The sequence below is a fragment of the Triticum aestivum genome, chromosome 5D (assembly GCF_018294505.1).
Source record: "Triticum aestivum cultivar Chinese Spring chromosome 5D, IWGSC CS RefSeq v2.1, whole genome shotgun sequence".
Classification (NCBI taxonomy): domain Eukaryota; kingdom Viridiplantae; phylum Streptophyta; class Magnoliopsida; order Poales; family Poaceae; genus Triticum; species Triticum aestivum.
In genome coordinates, this window is record NC_057808.1 from 368,605,656 (window position 1) to 368,623,709 (window position 18,054).

At 49.7% G+C, this 18,054-nt stretch overlaps 2 protein-coding genes across 5 annotated transcripts; one reads left to right on the forward strand and one right to left on the reverse strand.

The window, feature by feature from the left end:
• The first annotated feature begins 1,709 nt into the window (after positions 1-1,709).
• Positions 1,710-11,005, forward strand: LOC123121815 (transcription factor BIM1). Of its 4 annotated transcripts, XM_044541880.1 has the most exons (12): positions 1,710-2,251; positions 2,359-2,472; positions 3,238-3,504; positions 5,211-5,405; positions 7,677-7,803; positions 8,402-8,471; positions 8,576-8,671; positions 8,756-8,794; positions 8,892-9,090; positions 9,174-9,315; positions 9,620-9,752; positions 10,531-11,005. In XM_044541880.1, exons 1-12 carry the CDS (start codon positions 2,239-2,241, stop codon positions 10,645-10,647), a joined length of 1,512 nt encoding a protein of 503 aa, XP_044397815.1. In that variant the 5' UTR covers positions 1,710-2,238; the 3' UTR covers positions 10,648-11,005. The 4 variants fall into 4 exon arrangements, 3 of the variants coding, with proteins under 3 accessions (XP_044397815.1, XP_044397816.1, XP_044397817.1); XM_044541881.1 differs by lacking the exon at positions 5,211-5,405; XR_006459876.1 differs by lacking the exons at positions 1,710-2,251; positions 2,359-2,472; positions 3,238-3,504 and adding an exon at positions 5,587-7,580 and having other exon boundaries at positions 5,272-5,405.
• Positions 11,006-12,756: 1,751 nt separating this feature from the next.
• LOC123121816 (rhamnogalacturonan I rhamnosyltransferase 1) lies at positions 12,757-16,189 on the reverse strand. The gene is made up of 8 exons (XM_044541883.1): positions 15,640-16,189; positions 15,215-15,282; positions 15,008-15,096; positions 14,762-14,927; positions 14,383-14,672; positions 14,100-14,304; positions 13,854-14,008; positions 12,757-13,410 (listed from the first exon to the last, which is right to left on the reverse strand). The coding sequence occupies exons 1-8, from the start codon at positions 15,932-15,934 to the stop codon at positions 13,167-13,169; spliced, it is 1,512 nt and encodes a 503-aa protein (XP_044397818.1). The 5' UTR covers positions 15,935-16,189; the 3' UTR covers positions 12,757-13,166.
• Between the last annotated feature and the right edge of the window lie 1,865 nt (positions 16,190-18,054).

Below are 18,054 nucleotides of genomic sequence, written 5' to 3' on the forward strand. Positions count from 1 at the left end.
ACGTGAGGCCGAAATACCGGGGTCTTTGTTTTTCCTGTTCCCCCGGCGGTAGGGTGGGTGGGGGTAAAAAGTGATACGAGGGGCGATCGCGCGCCGATCGGATCAGATAGGCGTACGAGCCACGTGAAGCGATCGTGCGCGTGTTGGACGGACGGAGCTTCGGGGTGGTGGAACCGAACTGGACGCAGGCAATGATGCTTTTCTATCCATCTATCCTGCTAGATTTACTGCGGCGGTGATGGATTCGGGCAGTGCTTTCTTTTTTTACCGCCGACGATGGGACACAAAGCCAAAGGCGGGCGGGCGGGCAAAGTGAGCGCGCGGTAATAAATAAAGAGAGCCGAAAGCGGTAAGACTAGCCACAGCGGAAGTAACTTCAGCAGTAACTTCAAGTCCAACTCAGCAAATTTGTCTATGTGGCAATGAGTTAATGAAGAAAGAGGTAGTTTTAGCAACTTAGCTAGTTACTGTAACATCACACATATCAAGGCAAGATGAGTCTATAGCATAATAAATAAAGTGTTGCATGTTACTACACATATGTTACTTCCCACTATAGAGATAGTAACATAGAGTAGTAACATGCTCATGTTACTACTTTATGTTACTACCCATTGTGGCTAGTCTAAATGAACGCTGGTTTGATCATGATGGTGCCGCCAGCAGCCCGCAAAAGGGAGAGTTGACAGACACGCATGCATCGCATGCGGCAGGAGATTTTAGTAGTTTGTCTGTCCGGATCGGCAAAATTGATAAATTTGACCTATGGACGAAATCAAATCACAGAATAAACTGCTCGTGAAACTATTTCACGCGGCTGACCTTTTTGTGTGACACCCGACACGAAGGTGCCACACTACACTGTGCAACGTCTCACAGATAGGCGCTACACGCCTGGCCAGCGTCGCACCCATGTGATCCGAAAATTATTAAGTCAGTGTGCAGCGCCTAACTTCTAGGCGTTGCACTAGTGGTTGCTTCATTTTGTAGTGCAACCACTAGTTCAGCGCCTGAGAGCTAGGCACCACACTATACAGTGCAGCGCATAGCTCTTAGGCTCTGCACAATGACTTAGCAATTTTTAGGCAGTCTGGGGTACAACGCTGGCCAGGCGTGTAGCGCCTATCTGTGAGGCGTCGTACATTGTAGTGTGGCGCCTTCATGACGGGCGTCACACAAAAAGGTCAGCCGCGTGAAATAGTTTCACGGACAGTTCATTATGTGATTTGATTTCATCCACAAATCAAATTTGTCAAATTTGCCGTCCGGATCGGCGGTGAGACAACAACATCGGAGGAAGTTCAGTTCGTACTACCACCAGCGTTTTAAAAGACCGTTTAAAATGTACTCCTCGGGACTGACAGGTTCAGAAGCACGCATGTTCAGTATAGTAAGTTTTGCGTCTCTTTGCACTGATTTGTTGGGCGGGACGAAGCAACCCAATAATTTTGTACTGCCACTGGCGCGTGAATTCGATCGGGGAGAGGGGAAAAGGACGCAGGTGCGCGGGAGACGGTGGGGGGAGGGGAGTGGCGAGGCCGAATCTGGAGCACATGACCCCGCGCCGGTCGCCATCCACGGGATGCCCGCAATTTCCGGCTCCATGTGCCGCCGCGGGCCCGGCCAACAACCGGCACGTGACCGCCTCCCCACTCCACGTCGACCTATCCTATTCCTATTCCTATTCCGTCCCGCCCGCCGGCCGCACTCGCACGACCCGCCCCCGACCCGACCCACCACCACTAGCCCCTCCCTCCCCCACCTCGGGATCGCCCCACGCGCCAATCTCCCTCCTCCGGCGCCGCGGTACGGCACGGCACGCCACGCCGGGGGTGACCACGGCACGTGCGCTGCGCGGCCGCGCCAGCAGCCTAGCTAGCAACCAACGCCGTCACGTAACGGCGTCTCTCTCGCGGCGGTGGCAACGACCAGGTGGGGGGGGGGGGGGGGCGTGCCGTATAAAGGCTCCCACAGCTCACACGGGCAGCCGCCTGCCTAGCTAGCCGCTGGTAGAGGAGGAGAAGCCGTAGCAGCGTGCGCAGAGAGAGAATTCAGAGAGAGAGAGAGAGAGAGAGAGGGAGAGAGTTCAGAGAGGAGAGAGAGGAGTTCTCCAGGGCTTGCAAGCTCTGCGCGCGCGTGCTAGGGGAAGATCAATTGTTCCGGCGATCGTTACCAGCCCAGGAGAATAGCGCGTCCGGCGGCGAGGCGATGCGACTGACCGACTGATGCGCTAGAATTATGGGCATCCAAGGTACGTCTAGCATGGATGGCAGCATTAATTTTGTTTTGCTCGGCGCCGATCCATGGCGTTTCGGCGGGGCGTTGCCTAATTCGGAAAGAGCGCGCGTGTGTGTGCAGGGAACAAGGCGACGCACGACTTCCTCTCGCTCTACGCCCCCGCCGCCGCCGCGGCCGCCGCCAAGGACTCCTCTCTCCAGCTCCACGATTCCAAGCCTCCCGCCGCCTCCCAAGGTTCGTCGATCCGCACTTCAATTCCGCGTCTCCTTCCCTCTCTGTCTCTGATCGCAACCTCCCCCTCCCTCTCTCTCCCCGGCGGCGGGTTAATTCCTAGTAGCATCAGCCAACTTCGATCGAATTGGCAGCTAGGTAGGTCAGATCATGATCTGTGGGCAGGCAGGTCCAAATTGCGCTCAGGTTTCGCTCGTCAAGAATGTAATCAACCCAGTAGTTCTTCCCTGCTGTGAATCAAATTTGTTTTTCTTGGGGCAACCGCTTGGAGATCAACCTTGGAAGGAGGACCACCAGTACGCGTAAACAATTAGCCAGCGCACGAACAAGCTTGGTCGTCACTGTAGCGTGCGACCGGTGACGATGATTGGGGTTCAAAATTTCGTGTCAAGTTGGCGATATGAAGCGACAACCAGAAGCAACGGCGAGCGGATCACGTGTGGGTTGGACGCAAGCGGCGGCCGTCGACGCCTCGCTTCCCCCCGCCCTGCCTCCATCCGTCCTATCTGGCCGGGCCCCACCTTGATTATACCCCACGAGGCCACGAGCCTAATCATGATTAGCCCAGCGCAACCCATGTTAAGTTCTTTTTTTGTTGTTGCGAAATTGTTGGTTCTTCTCGTGAAAAAGAAAAAAAAATTCCTAGTGTTAGTTCAGTCTTCTTACTAGCACAATTACTACTAGCAAAGAATTATTCACCTCACGAACTTAATCATGACAACTTTACTTATGTTACTGCTGATACTGAGAAACAAAGAATTGCTGCAGGTTTCTTTTTGAAGACGCACGACTTCTTGCAGCCGCTGGAGAAGCCGGCGGCGTCGGCACCGTCCGGCGCGGACAGGCAGCAGCAGCAGCCGCAGACGACGAAGCACGCGCTGCCGGGCGGCATCGGCACCTTCAGCGTCACCCAGCAGGTGCCCGGAGCCGCCGGACCACAGCCGGCCGCCGCCGCCGCGGTGGTGGTGAAGCCCGAGCCGCCGCCGTTCGTGCTCTGGGGCCAGCCCACGGCATCACAGCCACCGAGAGCGCAAGGTACGTACGATCAGTTCCCTCTCCGGCGCCGTTGCCCGTGAGCTGTGGTGGGAGCCAGCGGTCGTAGATGCTGCTACGCCTCCGGGGCTGGGCCTTTGCTTTCCGGTCGTCGATCGACGTCGACGTGCCGGGCGCACGCAGGCACGCTCGCACGCACGTGGATCACGTCGTCTTCTCCCTCTCACCACGTCACAGCGCAAGGCTCAGTACCTAACCTACCCACCGCGCTGTAGCCGCTGGCATGTGTCCGTGACACTCTTCCCTCCGTAGTCACACTTTTGCTACGTGCAGTACTCTACTTTTTGAGAGAAATCTTTATTTGGCCTTTTCTTAAAATTTGCTTCCTTTTTTTTCCCAAAAAACTTATTATTTCCTTTCTCGACCCTTAAACTTCATTTTTGTTCCCTAGATGACACTTCCATCCAGTTTTCCATCCGGCTGTGTTAACGGTACAAAGACAATTTTACCCCTGATGATATTGTGTCAAAAAAAAGAGAAGAGAAGGGGCGTGAACACGTTCAAATATCCATATCCGCTACCGCCCAAACACAATCGTGTTGCAGCTCCATCCGCGAGAGCTTGCCACGGTACCCGATGCGCTAACAAATACACTGCGCTGGATGTTTACGGTTACTGCTGCTGTGGGCTTCCCATGTCCCCAACATGATACTGCACGGATACCTGTATTGGCGCCGTATCGAATGTATCGGCAACGCATTATATGCGGACACGCTGATCCTGGACGTATCGATGCTTCAGAGGAGCTAGCACACGAGTACGTGCAAACCTAGCAGCTTGATTGATTTTGCCTGGAACGTAGCAGTGCACGCTCGTCTCATGTGCGTGCACGGCCGGTAGAAGCTAGCTCTCAATCAACTGGATCGATTCGATCTCGGCGGAGGGCAGAATACTCTCATAACTATCTCATGTATTCGTGTATATATGGGTAGTGACTCACTGATTCCTGTGCGTAGTAGATGATTATTAACCGTAATATTAATGGCAATATTAATACGTACAAATTTGTACGCTACAATATGATTGAATGGGCCGTCATTGTTCCACTCATAATATTATAATAATTGTTAGATCTCCGCAATATCTTTTTATGACTAGCCATATAGTACTATTTTTGTTTGTTTATTCAACCACAAAAAAAAATATATCACGTTACCTCTGTGTTTGCATGTAAATAATCTGGTCACATACTGTACTAGGGGTAAAACAGTCTTTTTAGATCAGACTTAACACCGTTATTAGCCAAAACTGACGGAAGTGTTATATAGGAACAAAATAAAGTTTGAGTGTCAAAAAAGGAAGAAAATATTTTTTAGAGCCAAAAAGGGAATCAAATTTTAAGAAAGGGCCAAATAAGGAATTCTCTCCTACTTTTTTTTTGAGAACTACAGAGTGGGCGAGGGACAAGCTGGCCTCCCTGTGTGGGCCGGCATAATGGGTCAGGAAGGGGCCCTACGGCCCGTGCAACTGATGAGCCTCTCTTGTCCTGTTCACCCGTCCCACGTGAACAGCCGGCTACCGGCCCATATCTATCCTTGCGCTATGGCCACACACACGTCGTCCCCACAAATTTTCGGCGTGGCCACTGGCGTGTGGGCCACTTTTTTCTGCTTCGTTCCGTGTCGCTGTTGGGTAAAGGGCCCGGGAACGAGCTAAAGGAGTCCCTGTCTCTGTCGTCCACCTTGCAGGGCACCACCACCAGTGGACGCTCCCCTTCGCCGGCGCCGGGCAGGCGGCCACCGCGTCCAGAAAGCACCCGTCGGAGCGGAAGCGGCGCGGCGGCGGCGGGTTCATGGACTCTGGCTCCAGATCCAGCGGCGGCGCCGGCTTCGACGACGACGACGGCCTCGCCGCGCGCCGCGAGGTCTCCTCCTCGCTGCAAGGTACCGCAATTCCGCTCAATTCCGCTGTAATCCACGAGCAATTTCCTTCTCGGAAGCGCTCGGGCGCGTGCAGGCTTCTCCATCCCGATTGTTTCTGTTTCTGTTTTTTTTTCCTTCTTCTGTTTCGTTTTTGCTAGACGGCCCCATTTTTGTACTCACAGCGGAGGCAATGTTCGTGTAGAGGGAAGAGTAGGGGGAAGGGAGGAGTTGGCGCGACCTGACGGCGGCGGCCATGGAGGCGCGGTGCGCGCGGCCGTCGCACGTCCACCAGCTCCACGCTCACCTCCTGGTCTCCGGCCGCCTCCTCGGCGGCTCGCCGGCGCTTGCGCTCCTGCTGCTGCGCGCTGCCTGCCGTGTCCGTGCGTCCCCGTGCCTCCGCCCCCTCGCCCGCCACCTGCTCGACCACGTCCCCCACCCGCCCCCGCACCTTCTCCACGCCGCCTCCCGCCTCGCGTTCCGTCTCCGCCTGACCTCCCTCGCGCTCCGCCACTACCTCGCTGTCCGCGCGGGACACCCGGCCTTCCTCCCGCCCGCCCCTGCCATTGGCGATGTGCTCAAGTCTGTCCCTGGCCGCGCAGCCCATGCCCACGCGTTACGTCTCACTGACGGGGACACGCGATTCCTGCACAATTCACTCATCGCCATGTACTTTTCCTGCGGGGATGCCGGCCGTGCTCGCCGCGTGTTCGAGGGAACGCGTGACTGCGACAGGGACGTTGTCTCCTGGACCTCTCTCATCTCCGGGCTCGTGCAAAGTGGCAGCCCCTTGCAAGCGTTACGGCTGTTTGCAGCGATGATGTGCTGTCATGTCCGTCCTGATTTTGTGCTGCTTGTCACGGTCCTCAAGGCGTACATGGAGCTCGATGACTTGCCAGGTGCCAAATCAGCTCATTCCTTGGTAGTCAAGGGTGGCTTCGATTATGAACAAGATGTTGTGACCACGTTGACGGCCATGTATGCCAAGTTTGGCTGCATCGTGGCTGCGAGGGCACTCTTCGACAGGATCCCGCCCCCGCGGGTAAATGTGATCCTGTGGAATGCCATGATATCGGGTTACTCCAAGAACGGGCTTGCCGGCGAGGCAGTGCATTTGTTCAAGCAGATGCAGGTGTTTGCAAGGAGCATGAGCCCTGATTCTGTCACGTTGCGGTCGGTGATCATGGCCTGTGCTCAGCTCGGCTCCACCGAGCTTGCAGTATGGATGGAGGATTATGTACGCCGCAGTGAGTGCAGGGAGGATGTTCTCGTGAACACAGCGTTGATTGACATGTACGCCAAGTCAGGGAGCATTGCCCATGCGCGCAGAGTCTTTGAACAGATGCGTGCCCATGAGCGGGATGTGGTAGTCTGGAGTGCATTGATCTCAGGTTACGGGGTGCACGGCCATCTCGCTGAGGCCATTGGTCTGTTTGAGGACATGAAGCTTGCAGGGGTGAAACCGAATGATGTGACTTTCTTGGGGCTTTTGTCAGCGTGCAACCATGCGGGCGCTGTGGAGAAAGGGTGGTTCTACTTTCATTCCATGAAACCTGACCACAAGATCGAGCCTCGGCACCAGCACTATGCTTGTGTGGTCGACCTGCTTGCTCGTGCTGGTCAGCTTGACAGAGCATATCGATTTATACTTGACATGCCCATCAAGCCAGAGATGAGTGTGTGGGGTGCCTTACTTCACGGTTGCAAGATGCACGAGCACTCAAACATGGCCATGGCTGAGAGGGCAGCACAGCACATCTTTGAGTTGGAGCAGTCCAACGCGGGGCATTATGTGCAGCTGGCAAACATGTATGCGTCTGCAGGGATGTGGAGCCATGTTGCTGGTGTACGGGTCACCATGAGAGAGAGGGGTGTCACCAAAGCAACCGGATGCAGCTCCATTGAGGTCGATGGAAAGATGCACAACTTCCATGCCTGGGATCACTCGCATCCAAGGGCCGCCGAGATTTTCGCCTTACTCTGCCTTCTTTCTCAAAGTCCAACTGGCCATGAAATGGGGCATGCCAGCTGTTGAGTTCCTTTTTGTAGTTAGGAAAAACTCCTCATATCCTGTAATACTTTCACATAGTATCTTGGCAGCCAGCATTAATTGTGTCATGCATATCGTGTCCCTACAATGCAATTGCGATACAATTCGTCGCGAGCACTGTGACCATCAAAATAAACAAAACATACCAGGTTACGTGAGATCCGCTGCATTCAGCACACAAAACAGGGTTGATGATTTTTGCAAACCTCCAGTTTTTTTACTAATGAATGCTTTTTATGTAGCAGAGTTAGCTGTCAGGGTGGATGCGAAGGGCGGGAGCTGCAGCGGCAGCGGCACGGATCAGCTGCCAAACACACCAAAGTCAAAGCATTCTGCAACTGAGCAGCGCCGCCGTAGCAAGATCAATGACAGGTGAGGATTCCTGAACTCCTGTAGTTTGTTCAGAAGATAAACAATCCATCAGTATTGTATTGCCATTGTTCCATGGCAATTAGATATCTAAGTTGTGACCTCAATTGTGTCGGAGAAATTTTAGTTAGTCAAAGATTTTGGTAATTTAGAACATGTTCTAAAGTAGATTGTATGATTGTGTGCGAGATCTTAAGTAGATTGTACTACCTCTGTTCATTTTTATAAGACGTTTTAGACATTCAGACACTGTTCAAAACAGTACAAAGCAAGCTGTCTGAAACGTCTTATAAAAACAAACAGAGGGAGTATGATTGTATAAACACTAGGTATGTAAATTATCAAATTTAGTTCATGATTGAACAACAAGATTAAATCTCTTAAGATATTAATGGTTGTCCATACAAAATTAGACAAATTTGTATTTTGGCAAATCACAGATATATGCATCCTAAACAAAAAGTCGTAGATATAGTGTATGGAGTACTTATTATGAAGGAGCTTATCTGAAATTATTCTCAAGACCATTTGTGAGCGGCAGACAAACACTGGGCTCAGTGTACGTAACATAACTGTTCTTCTGTCGACATTATTTCAACAGGTTTCAGATACTTAGGGATCTTTTACCACACACTGATCAAAAGAGAGACAAGGCAACATTTCTCTTAGAGGTAAGGCTCCCAGCAGCAAGTTTGTCTCCTGGTGTTCTCGAAAGAAAACAAGTTTGTCTCCTGGTTGATTAACTTGGTTCTCTCTTGATGCTATTTTTATCCAGGTTATTGAATATATACGATTTTTGCAAGAGAAAGCACAGAAGTACGAGGCTTCATTTCCAGAATGGAACCAAGAAAATGCAAAGTTGCTCCCATGGGTAATTGTTTTTCCAAATCTGCAATATGCGATTAACAATCCATTCTTGGACGGCTGTATCTCAACTCTGTTCTATATTTTGTAGTCAAACATGTATTTTCGATCATCTTGGAAAAATGCACAGGTAAATTTTGTTTCCTGTAATTGCATGTCATCTCCGACTGAAATCTTCAGAACTTTCTGGTCAGCATCTTACACATACTATTATTCTTGTGGTCCAGAGTAAAGGGCAAATCGCAGAAGATGCCTCGCCTGACCCTTCACAATTCATCAGAAATGGGGCCTCCCCTGGATTCAATATCACAGGCAAGCTTGATGATAACCACACCGCGGCTATCTCAGGGGCACCGGATCAGGCAGAAACCGACCACATGGCTAGTGTGTCCTGTAGATCGGCGGACACTCCAACAAATATTATGAGTATGTTTGACAACCCACCTGTGCTTCTGTTCCCATTCTGGAAGTACTATTGGTTATTCATGAATATATCCTTTTTTATGCAGATAATGTTTCGCCCCAGTCCCAACCACAATGGGCAGATCCATCTGGTGTGGATGATTGCGCTGTGAACAGTGACGTGTTAAATAATCAACAATTGATGATTGATGAAGGAACAATCAGCGTGTCAAGCCAATATTCCCAAGAGTATGTTGCAAAGAATACCACTATCTTTAGTATTGTACGTCGCTACTTGAGTATCAGAATCCTGCATGTTAATAGTTATAATAGTTGCATTTTATTTTCAGAAACATTTGACATCCGCTTTTGATTGTTGCTATCAAATTAATGTTTCCCGGCAATTCTATAGTTTAGAATTTTAGGTTGATCTCCTTGGTTCTATTATCTTGTGTTCCTATGTCAGGTTTATAGAGCATATCGTGAAAAGCATTTTTCGCCTTTACCAAACAAAGTATATTGACACAATTAGGCTTTTGTTAACTCACAACAGGCTACTTAACACATTGACGCATGCTCTTCAAAGCTCGGGTATAGATTTGTCCCAAGCCAACATCTCTGTCCAGATCAACCTGGGCAAGCGAGCTGTCAAAAGACCTATTGCTGGACAATCCTCCAATTTTAAGGTACGTCACTCTTATCATACTTCATATTCCTCATATACCTATTTTAAAGATACCTCTGAAAAAATTCATACAAGTCCTGTCATTTCTATTGTAGCATTTGCAGTTCTAGGGAACTGCACAAAGTTGACTGTTTAGCCTGTCCATGCTTGGTACCATAATTTTGAATCACCTTAATAATTCTTTAAACTCAGTATCACATTACACACACTAAAGAGCTCAGAGGCAGTTCTTGCAAATGCATCCATCAGAGCACACACGCAGGCAGCACATAGGCACGCAACAGCGCACACACACACGCGCGCGCACGTACACACGCAGTAGCAAACACACACGCAGCAGCACACATGCACACACACATGCAGCAGCAGCACACATGTGCGCGTGCACCCACACACGCAACAGCACACACGCGCGCGCAGACACATACCGCATGAGGGGCAAAATCGTCTTTTCAGGTGTCATTTAGGCTCAAAATGGACGGAAGTATCGTATAGGGAATAAAATTTAGGACTAGTGTCAAATAGGGAAGAAAAACTTTTCCAGTGTCAAATAAGGAACCAGATTTTAAGACAGTGTCAAATAAGGAATTTTCTCTATACCTATTCTGAAGATACCTTTGCAAAAAATTCATACAATTCCTATCGTTTCTATTGTAGCATTTGCACACTTTAAATAGCTTTGAGTCAGTTCTTGTAAATGCGCCTTAACGTCTCCTTGTGTAGGTTATTCATCCCTACGTATTTTTTAAGTTTGACATGCGGTGTTTACATCCATGTAGGAGCACACCGATCTAGGCCCGACGAACAACATGATGGGCCATCAGCAGACGATGCTGGGCAACGCCGCCGAAGAGCTTCCCCATGCGACGAAGCGGTACAAGCCGGGCAACACCTGACGGCGGCGACCCTCGCCGCATTCTCCACCCAAGACAGGATTGATCATTCTTTCCTCTGCGGCATTGCCAGCGGAGACCCTGAGATTGCATGTACATTATGTTGTTCTGTGACGGCACCGGGACGAGCGAGACTTTGGTGCATTCTTTCATTTAATCTTCGCGCCGCCACCTTTTATTTATTGTTGAAGTAAAAGCAAAACAAAACAAAGAAGCTTCCATTGCAGATTGTGAAGCTGCTCTTGTAGTACTAGTATATACAGGCTTCCATTCGTATGCGAAGTTTCTCCCCCGTGTAACCTGTAAGATAACTCGATCGACTATATTTCCTGTTAGTTAAGTCGCACCCTGGAGTATGTCAGCTTGTTGGTGTGTCCGCAGCTCTCATATCTGTTTTGCTATTATCTTATCTCTGTCGAATTGTGTTAATGATGAATTGGATGGAAGCCCGTGCCGCCTCATGCATTGTCGGTGGTTCCGGTGGCCGGCAGGCTGCGGCGCCGGTAGCTGACCGTCGTGCGGCGGCGAGGGGAGACACCGGGAGAAGCGGGTTCCGAGACGCGATCGCGTGACTTTGCTAGTGACGGAACCCCTACGCAACGCTTGCGGTGCAGCAGTGATGCGGGAACCTCGTTTACCCAGCACCTAACTAATTCAAAGTCTGACCCTGACTTTGCGGCCCACTCTTTGGAACTAAACAGCAGGCAGTGGCGAGATACAGCCAGAGCAAGTCCATTGTTCAAGATGCAAACGCGGTCCATTGTATTGCACGTCAAAATTAGTGCGCGTCAGTCTTTGTCCCTTCCAAGACGCTGTCACGCAGCGGGCGATGGTCGACGGCACAAGTAGAGCAGTGGACTTGACTTGGCGGCCTTTGACATGTGTTGGCAAGAAAAACCCTGAAGAGAAAAGGGATGTCGAAATGGACGCCACCTGCGACGGAGTGAAAGTCGAAGCGGTTGAAATCCGGCAACGCGCGCGCTGGTGCCGTCGTGATCGTGCGGATTCGCGGTGTGACAGTGGTGGGTGGGTGGGCGCCGCACTGACCTGCACTTTGCCTCATGGGCGTGCTGAGCAGATAATAACAAATGAATACTCCCTCCTTTCCGGTTTATAAGGCTTATCTCAAAATTTTAGTTTTTTCGTTTTGTAAGGCTCAATTTGGTTGTTCCTTATTACATGTTCAGATTTCAAGGTGCATTAAATCATTGCATGCAAGTATTAAAAAAAAATTGACCAACGCATGTGCTTTGTGCATGCATGCATTGCAATTAATGCATTGGTAAACACAATTGTTTGAGGAAAACAAGCGCATTAGTTGACTGGTTTTGCAAATACAAAAAATTATTCCACCACTCACCATCTACCTTGGTTGGTGATTTTTGAATTGAGCCCTATAAACCGGAAAGGAGGGAGTAGTAAAAGGCAGAGGAGGTTAGGTTACGGGCGCGCGCGATCCCGCGACGGCGGCGATCCCGACGTGGCGTAAGCGTGCCGCGGGGACGGGGAGCACGCACGCCGGCGCGGTGGTGACTCGGAGAGCGAGGCTCGGCTCATCTGAGCTGACCTGAAGCCGATCCCGATGCCAGCCTTACTCGCAACCGGACGAATTGCTCGGCCTCCGACGCAGGTAGCTTTGGTATCGGCGCTGCACCGAATACGGGCTGGATCGTTCCTTCCTCACGACGCAAACGCTGCTAGTAGTAGAAAACCGCACGCACGCACGTACGCGAGTGGAGCCCTGCGCTCGCGCATTGCGGATCGAGGAGGAGGACGATTGAGGCGGCCCCTGGAGGGCAGCCTCGATCAGCTTCTGAACAAAAATCATGCTATGCTACTAAAACAGATCAGCATGGAACACCAAGTTCAAAAGTCGTAGCACCCGCCTCCTTCTTTGGCCTGTCATTTTAGACATCAATTAACACGGTCTCAATACCTACTTCTGGCCGTTGTTTTTCTTCTACCAGTAGCAGTATCAATTAACAATAATTCGTGGCCAAAGTTTATCATTTTCGTAAGTATCTGACCACACGGATCTAAATCAATATACTTGGGCAGAAACCGAGCGAAGAACTTCGCATTGCGTTCAGTAACAAAAATCACGCCCAGAACTAAACACCAATATCATCAGTTCAACCAAATCATCCAAATTCTGTACAACGGAATAAGAGCTTCTGACCACCACCATCAGAATGTACGAGTATATATGCATCACATCACATGCAAGCTCAATACAGAAACCGAAACCCCCCAACTCGTGCGTGTGGTTTTCTTCTAAGCCCTATGCTCATATGTACAACACAAAATCACATGCTGCTTATTCCGACAACAACAACGATGAAAAACTGGCAAAATCATGCCAATCTGTGTATATTATCACCTAACAAAAGGCACCATTTATCCCTCTCAGGTGCCTGTCCCCATCAATGCAATTGCAGCTAGATCTCCAATTATGCCTACTCAAGAAATGTAATCCAGGCCAGGCCATGGCTCTGGAAAGAATGTGTGTATATCCGAGGGTATCATAAAGCTGATAGCTCATCTGGTTGGTGCAAGCACTCATGAGGATTGGCATAGAAGTAGTCCTCTTCCTTGGGTTTGTCAGGAATCACCTGCCTCCTGGACGGCGCGCCCATGCGGCTCGTGTGTGATGCCTTCACAGAGGAGGAGAAATCGGTCCAGCTCAATGTGCCGTTTTTGTACTCATCGACGAGCTCAACTATAAGTTTCCGGTCTAGTAGCACTGTCTTCTTGAACCCCAAGTATCTGTGGACAGGGGACAAAACAACAGTTGAATGAAAATGCGGCAAAGCCTTTTTTTTCTGAAACAAGATTGTGACATCCCAAAGTTTCAGCTTCAAACATTAATTTTACCGAGGATGCAATCATGAAAAAACTGTATACACAACACAATTGTTCATGTTTTGAGACATTTGACTATTATCACCCAACTGAAATGAAACATTCTAAAAGTTGGGGTTTGAAAGAATCCTGCTACTCCTATAAGGATGATTGAGAACATTGAGATCATGCAGCATGGCATGGGGCAGGTAATAGGTGTTTCGTTTCTTTCTTTCTTTCTTTTTTGAGGGGGTAATAGTTTTTTCTTGATATTTTTATTCCAAGGGACAAACTTCTATGTCTAGTGACAAGTATAACATGATACAGTGTCACATAACAAGGGAAAGGTTGGAACTTGATAGAAATACCTGCGATGGCCTTCAACAACTTTTGCCATGTTACCATCATAAGTGGGGATGAAAACATCACTCTCCAAGGACACCATATAATCCAATGCTGCCATCTGGGAAGAATGGTTCTGGAAAAACCTGAGTCCCGAAGGCAGTAACGTCTCTTTTCTTACCTGATCATCATCAATAGCAAATAAACTTTAGATATAAAAGACATGATAAGCATGCAGACTTGCAGTGCTGTGTTGAAGATGTTGAACTAACCACATTGGGATAAGCTGAGGTCAGTGCAGCCATTCTTCTTTGTCCACCATATATTTCACCAGCAGCAATATATATTTGATAATGGCGATCAATGTCGAGTGCCTTTAGTACCATCGCAATCTCCTCTGGTGTTAATGGACAGAGCCCGTCTTTCCTCTTCGCCTTGGAGTCGATCACTTTCTCTTTCCACCATGGGTAAGCGTATCTTCCAAGTTCAAGGAACAATTCATTTGTCAACTACAGGTCTAAAACATGTTGAGAAAATTTGGATGGGATGCAATACCTCATCCTTGTGAGCTCCTCGGCCTCCTCGTTGCTGCAACCATGTGTACACCCGGAGAAGGCAAGCATGTCCATCTCATACCGCAAGTGGAGAACCACAAAGGGTCCATTCTGACGAAGAATTTGAACCACACGCCTGCCCAGCTCTTCTATTTCAGGGGTAAATCTCAATGCATCAAAATTGACACGGCACCTAAGTTTCTGAATCTCCATGGGTAGGCCATTATTTGCAAGCCGAGCATCTGTTTTATTCAGATGAAGGACCTTGTACTTCTTTATCATTGGTAAAATCTGTTTTTCCAAAAATAACTACTTACAATCTTTATCTTGGTATGCATATGATTTAGAAACATGACAAGAAATGGGAGATGCAAATAAACCTGATTATGATAATAGGATATATCAGACCAGCTGACGGGTGGCATGGAGCGAAGATACCCCTGTTCAACTCTCTTTTTCAGCCTTGGAGGCAGCTCTTTCAGTATCCGGACCTCATCTCTCAATGATGCTATGAAGTAGTCCACATCAAATATATCTCGGAACTCACTGTAGGCAAAGCAACAGAAAAGGATAAGACAAAGGCATCCCTTGACTGAATTGTTAAGAATTGCAGTGGAAATGCTGACCTAGGATCAGCCCAAAATGAAGTTTTATCCAACTCCGGCACGATGAGTGTGACATTCAAGTATCTTGCAACCGTCACCATATCACATATCTGATTAACCAATGGAACTTTCATGGTTCAGTTTCAGTGTTTGAACAGCAGCAATGGCTCACAAATATAGACAGCGCAGTAAATTAGATGCATTGAGATTGTCACAAGCTGTACTTACAGCGGCTCGCATCTGGTTGAGACCGCCATTGCAGGACACCATCAGATAGCCATTGTTCTTGTAGATTCCTGAACATAGAACCGAACAAATCAAATGGCGGTAGAGGCTGCAACAGGGTTAGAATCAGTAGTAGTACACCGCACAGGAGACACGTTATGGTTAATCGAGCCATGGAAGTGAACTGTTCCCGACGAATGCGGAATCCTTGGACCGAATTGATCGGACATGAGCTGATCGACCCAAAAAAGAGGTGCTAACCCAACCAATCTCACAGGGAAGGCGACAAATGGAAAGGGGAAAGCATTAATGGAAGGCCCGAATATTCCTGAGCAAAGAAGGAAGGGAAGCCGCCTGATTCGCAGATGATTCCTAACCGGAGAAGGGAAGAGGAGGGGAGCAAAAGAAGCAGGAATCGGCCGACATACGCTTGGGCGGCAGCGGTAGCGCGACCGCGGCGGCGGCGGCGGTGGCGGTGGCGGCGACCCTCTCGCGGTCCGCCGGCAGCAGCAGCGGGCGCTGCACGATGACGAGCGTCTGCGCGAGGCAGCCGGACCAGACCCCGCCCAGGCCCAGCACGCTGGGCGCCAGGTGCTCCCCGAAGGCCGCCGCGAGCAGCACCACGACGCAGGTCCAGAGCAGCACGGTGGTGCTGGCGCGCGCCACCCAGAGGCTCACCCGCGCCGCCCGCCGCGCCTTCCCGGCCTTCCCGCCGGCGCCCATCTCGTCCACGCGAGAAGAAACCCCCCACCCGAGGCCGAGCGGGTCAGGCGGTGCCGCGCCGCCTCCCTCCTGCCCGCCGTCTGAATGGCAGGAAGATTCCGGAAGGTTTTTTCCGCGATCAAAGCCCTCTCTCTCCTAACTGCGCTTCCTAGTCCTCGCCTCCTTGTCAAAACCTGTGCTCGCGCGGCGTGAGGGGTGGCGTGTTCGTACTGCCGGCGGGAGCACCGGCGGCGAGGGACGAGGCGCGTGTCAAAGTGTGCCCGCGTGGCCAGGCTGGTCTATTTGTACGCACACGGCAGCAAGTGGGGGCTGTCCGTACAAGCGCAGCAGGTCTAAACGGACGGGGTCTATGGACCGGTGGGACAAGTTCACCGTGCCGGCCCGTGGAGCCAGAGGGACGTGAGCGGGGATCGGTCCATGGAGCGCGTGTATGGACGGTCTGTTTTGACCTCATGGCCTGGGGTGGGCCCTGTGGTCGTCTGTCATCAGGGGTGCTTCGTGTGGCTGGCGCGTGGGGCCGGGCCCCGCGTGCCGAGAAACGAACTTATCGCCCGGATAGATTTCTGAAATGGGAGGAAAGAATATTTGTGGTTGGCGCCCGAATGTCTGCGTTGCCCAGGAATACTATCTCGCAAGAAACCTTGCTTTCTGAGGTTGTAGTACTAGCGCCATTTATTTCCGAGAGAATTTTATTAGTACCATGGACAGAAATTAAAGTATTGACAGGAACTCGCAGACATTTGGTTTCGCATATCAAAGCTAGGACAAAATTTCCGTTTTAACCTTTTGTGCTAACAAAATCCGGAATTGACCTCGTTTTCAGAAAATATTCAAATCTGGTTTTTTTTGTCACGCCAACAACCCTGGCGTCCAGCTTACACGGGAGACACCAGGGTCCCTGACCCGCTGCCGCGTTGACGTGCTAATGTGGCACAGGCCCAAACGCCATGTACCTTGGCGTCACGCGCGCGGGCCCAACCCACACATTCCCATCTCCTCTTCTCCTGGCAGCGATTGAATGAACATAGACCTCTTTCCCTTGCCCCTCTTCTCCCTCACACCAAATCCCCCCTTCATCTACTCCATCCTCCACTCAAATTCGTGGATCTGACCCCCCCCCAAGCATCCTTGAGGTATTCTCCTCCATTCCCTCCAATTTGTTTTGGTCGAGTTCTCTTTTTTATGCATTATTTCACATTAATTGATGTTAGATGGGTAGATGGCTTCTTTGTTTTAGGAATTTGTTTGTACTTGATAGATGATTTGATAGGTAGTAGATGATGTGTTATTGAATATGTAGGCAAAAACAATTCGGTTTGGTGCATATGTTGTCCCATAGGATTTTTTTCTACTAAGAGGGGTGATGAATATATGAAGTTTGTATGTAAAATAGACTTAGTTTGATTCTTTTCCCTCATTTTTCCTGCCAACCCGTTCCCCTCCTCTTTTTTCTTCCATCTGATTTCCCTCCCTCCTTTTCTTCCTGACATCCGGTTTCCCTCCAGTAAAATTCTTTTCCCTTCCAGCGATGACATTTTCTGGGTAATCACATAAATAAACCGATGCAAAGTTCCTTGCAGCTTCATTCATCACATTGCAACTGTCAACCCACATAGTCATCTTTTCTTCAATGAGTTTGCAGTTCTTTTCACCCGCCACATCCAAATATTTCTCAATGAAAACCATGTTGGCGTCAGCCATTCCTACATGAGTGACCTAACATTATTTAGTGCAACACCATAAACAAGTATGTAACTCTATCCCTAAGCAATAACCGTAACCCTAAGCAATAACCCTGATCCTAAGCATAACCATTGTGGTAATCCTAATCATAATCCTAAGCATTATTACCAGGAGAATGCATAGTACACTAACTAAATACATTAGGCTAAAGCTTACAACAAAACATATAGCACCATATTCGACCTTTTTTGCAAAGGATTTGCTAAAAGAAAGGAAAACTAGGGTTTGCTAAAATCCACTAACTATGATGGATTGAACCAACCAAGTCATGGGGGTGGAGTGGATTTACCTCAATGGTTGGAAATGCCTCCAATGCAACGGTGAAATGGGACCGATTTGTGAGGGGTTTGAGGGGAGTTGGGGTGGTGGAGAGAGAG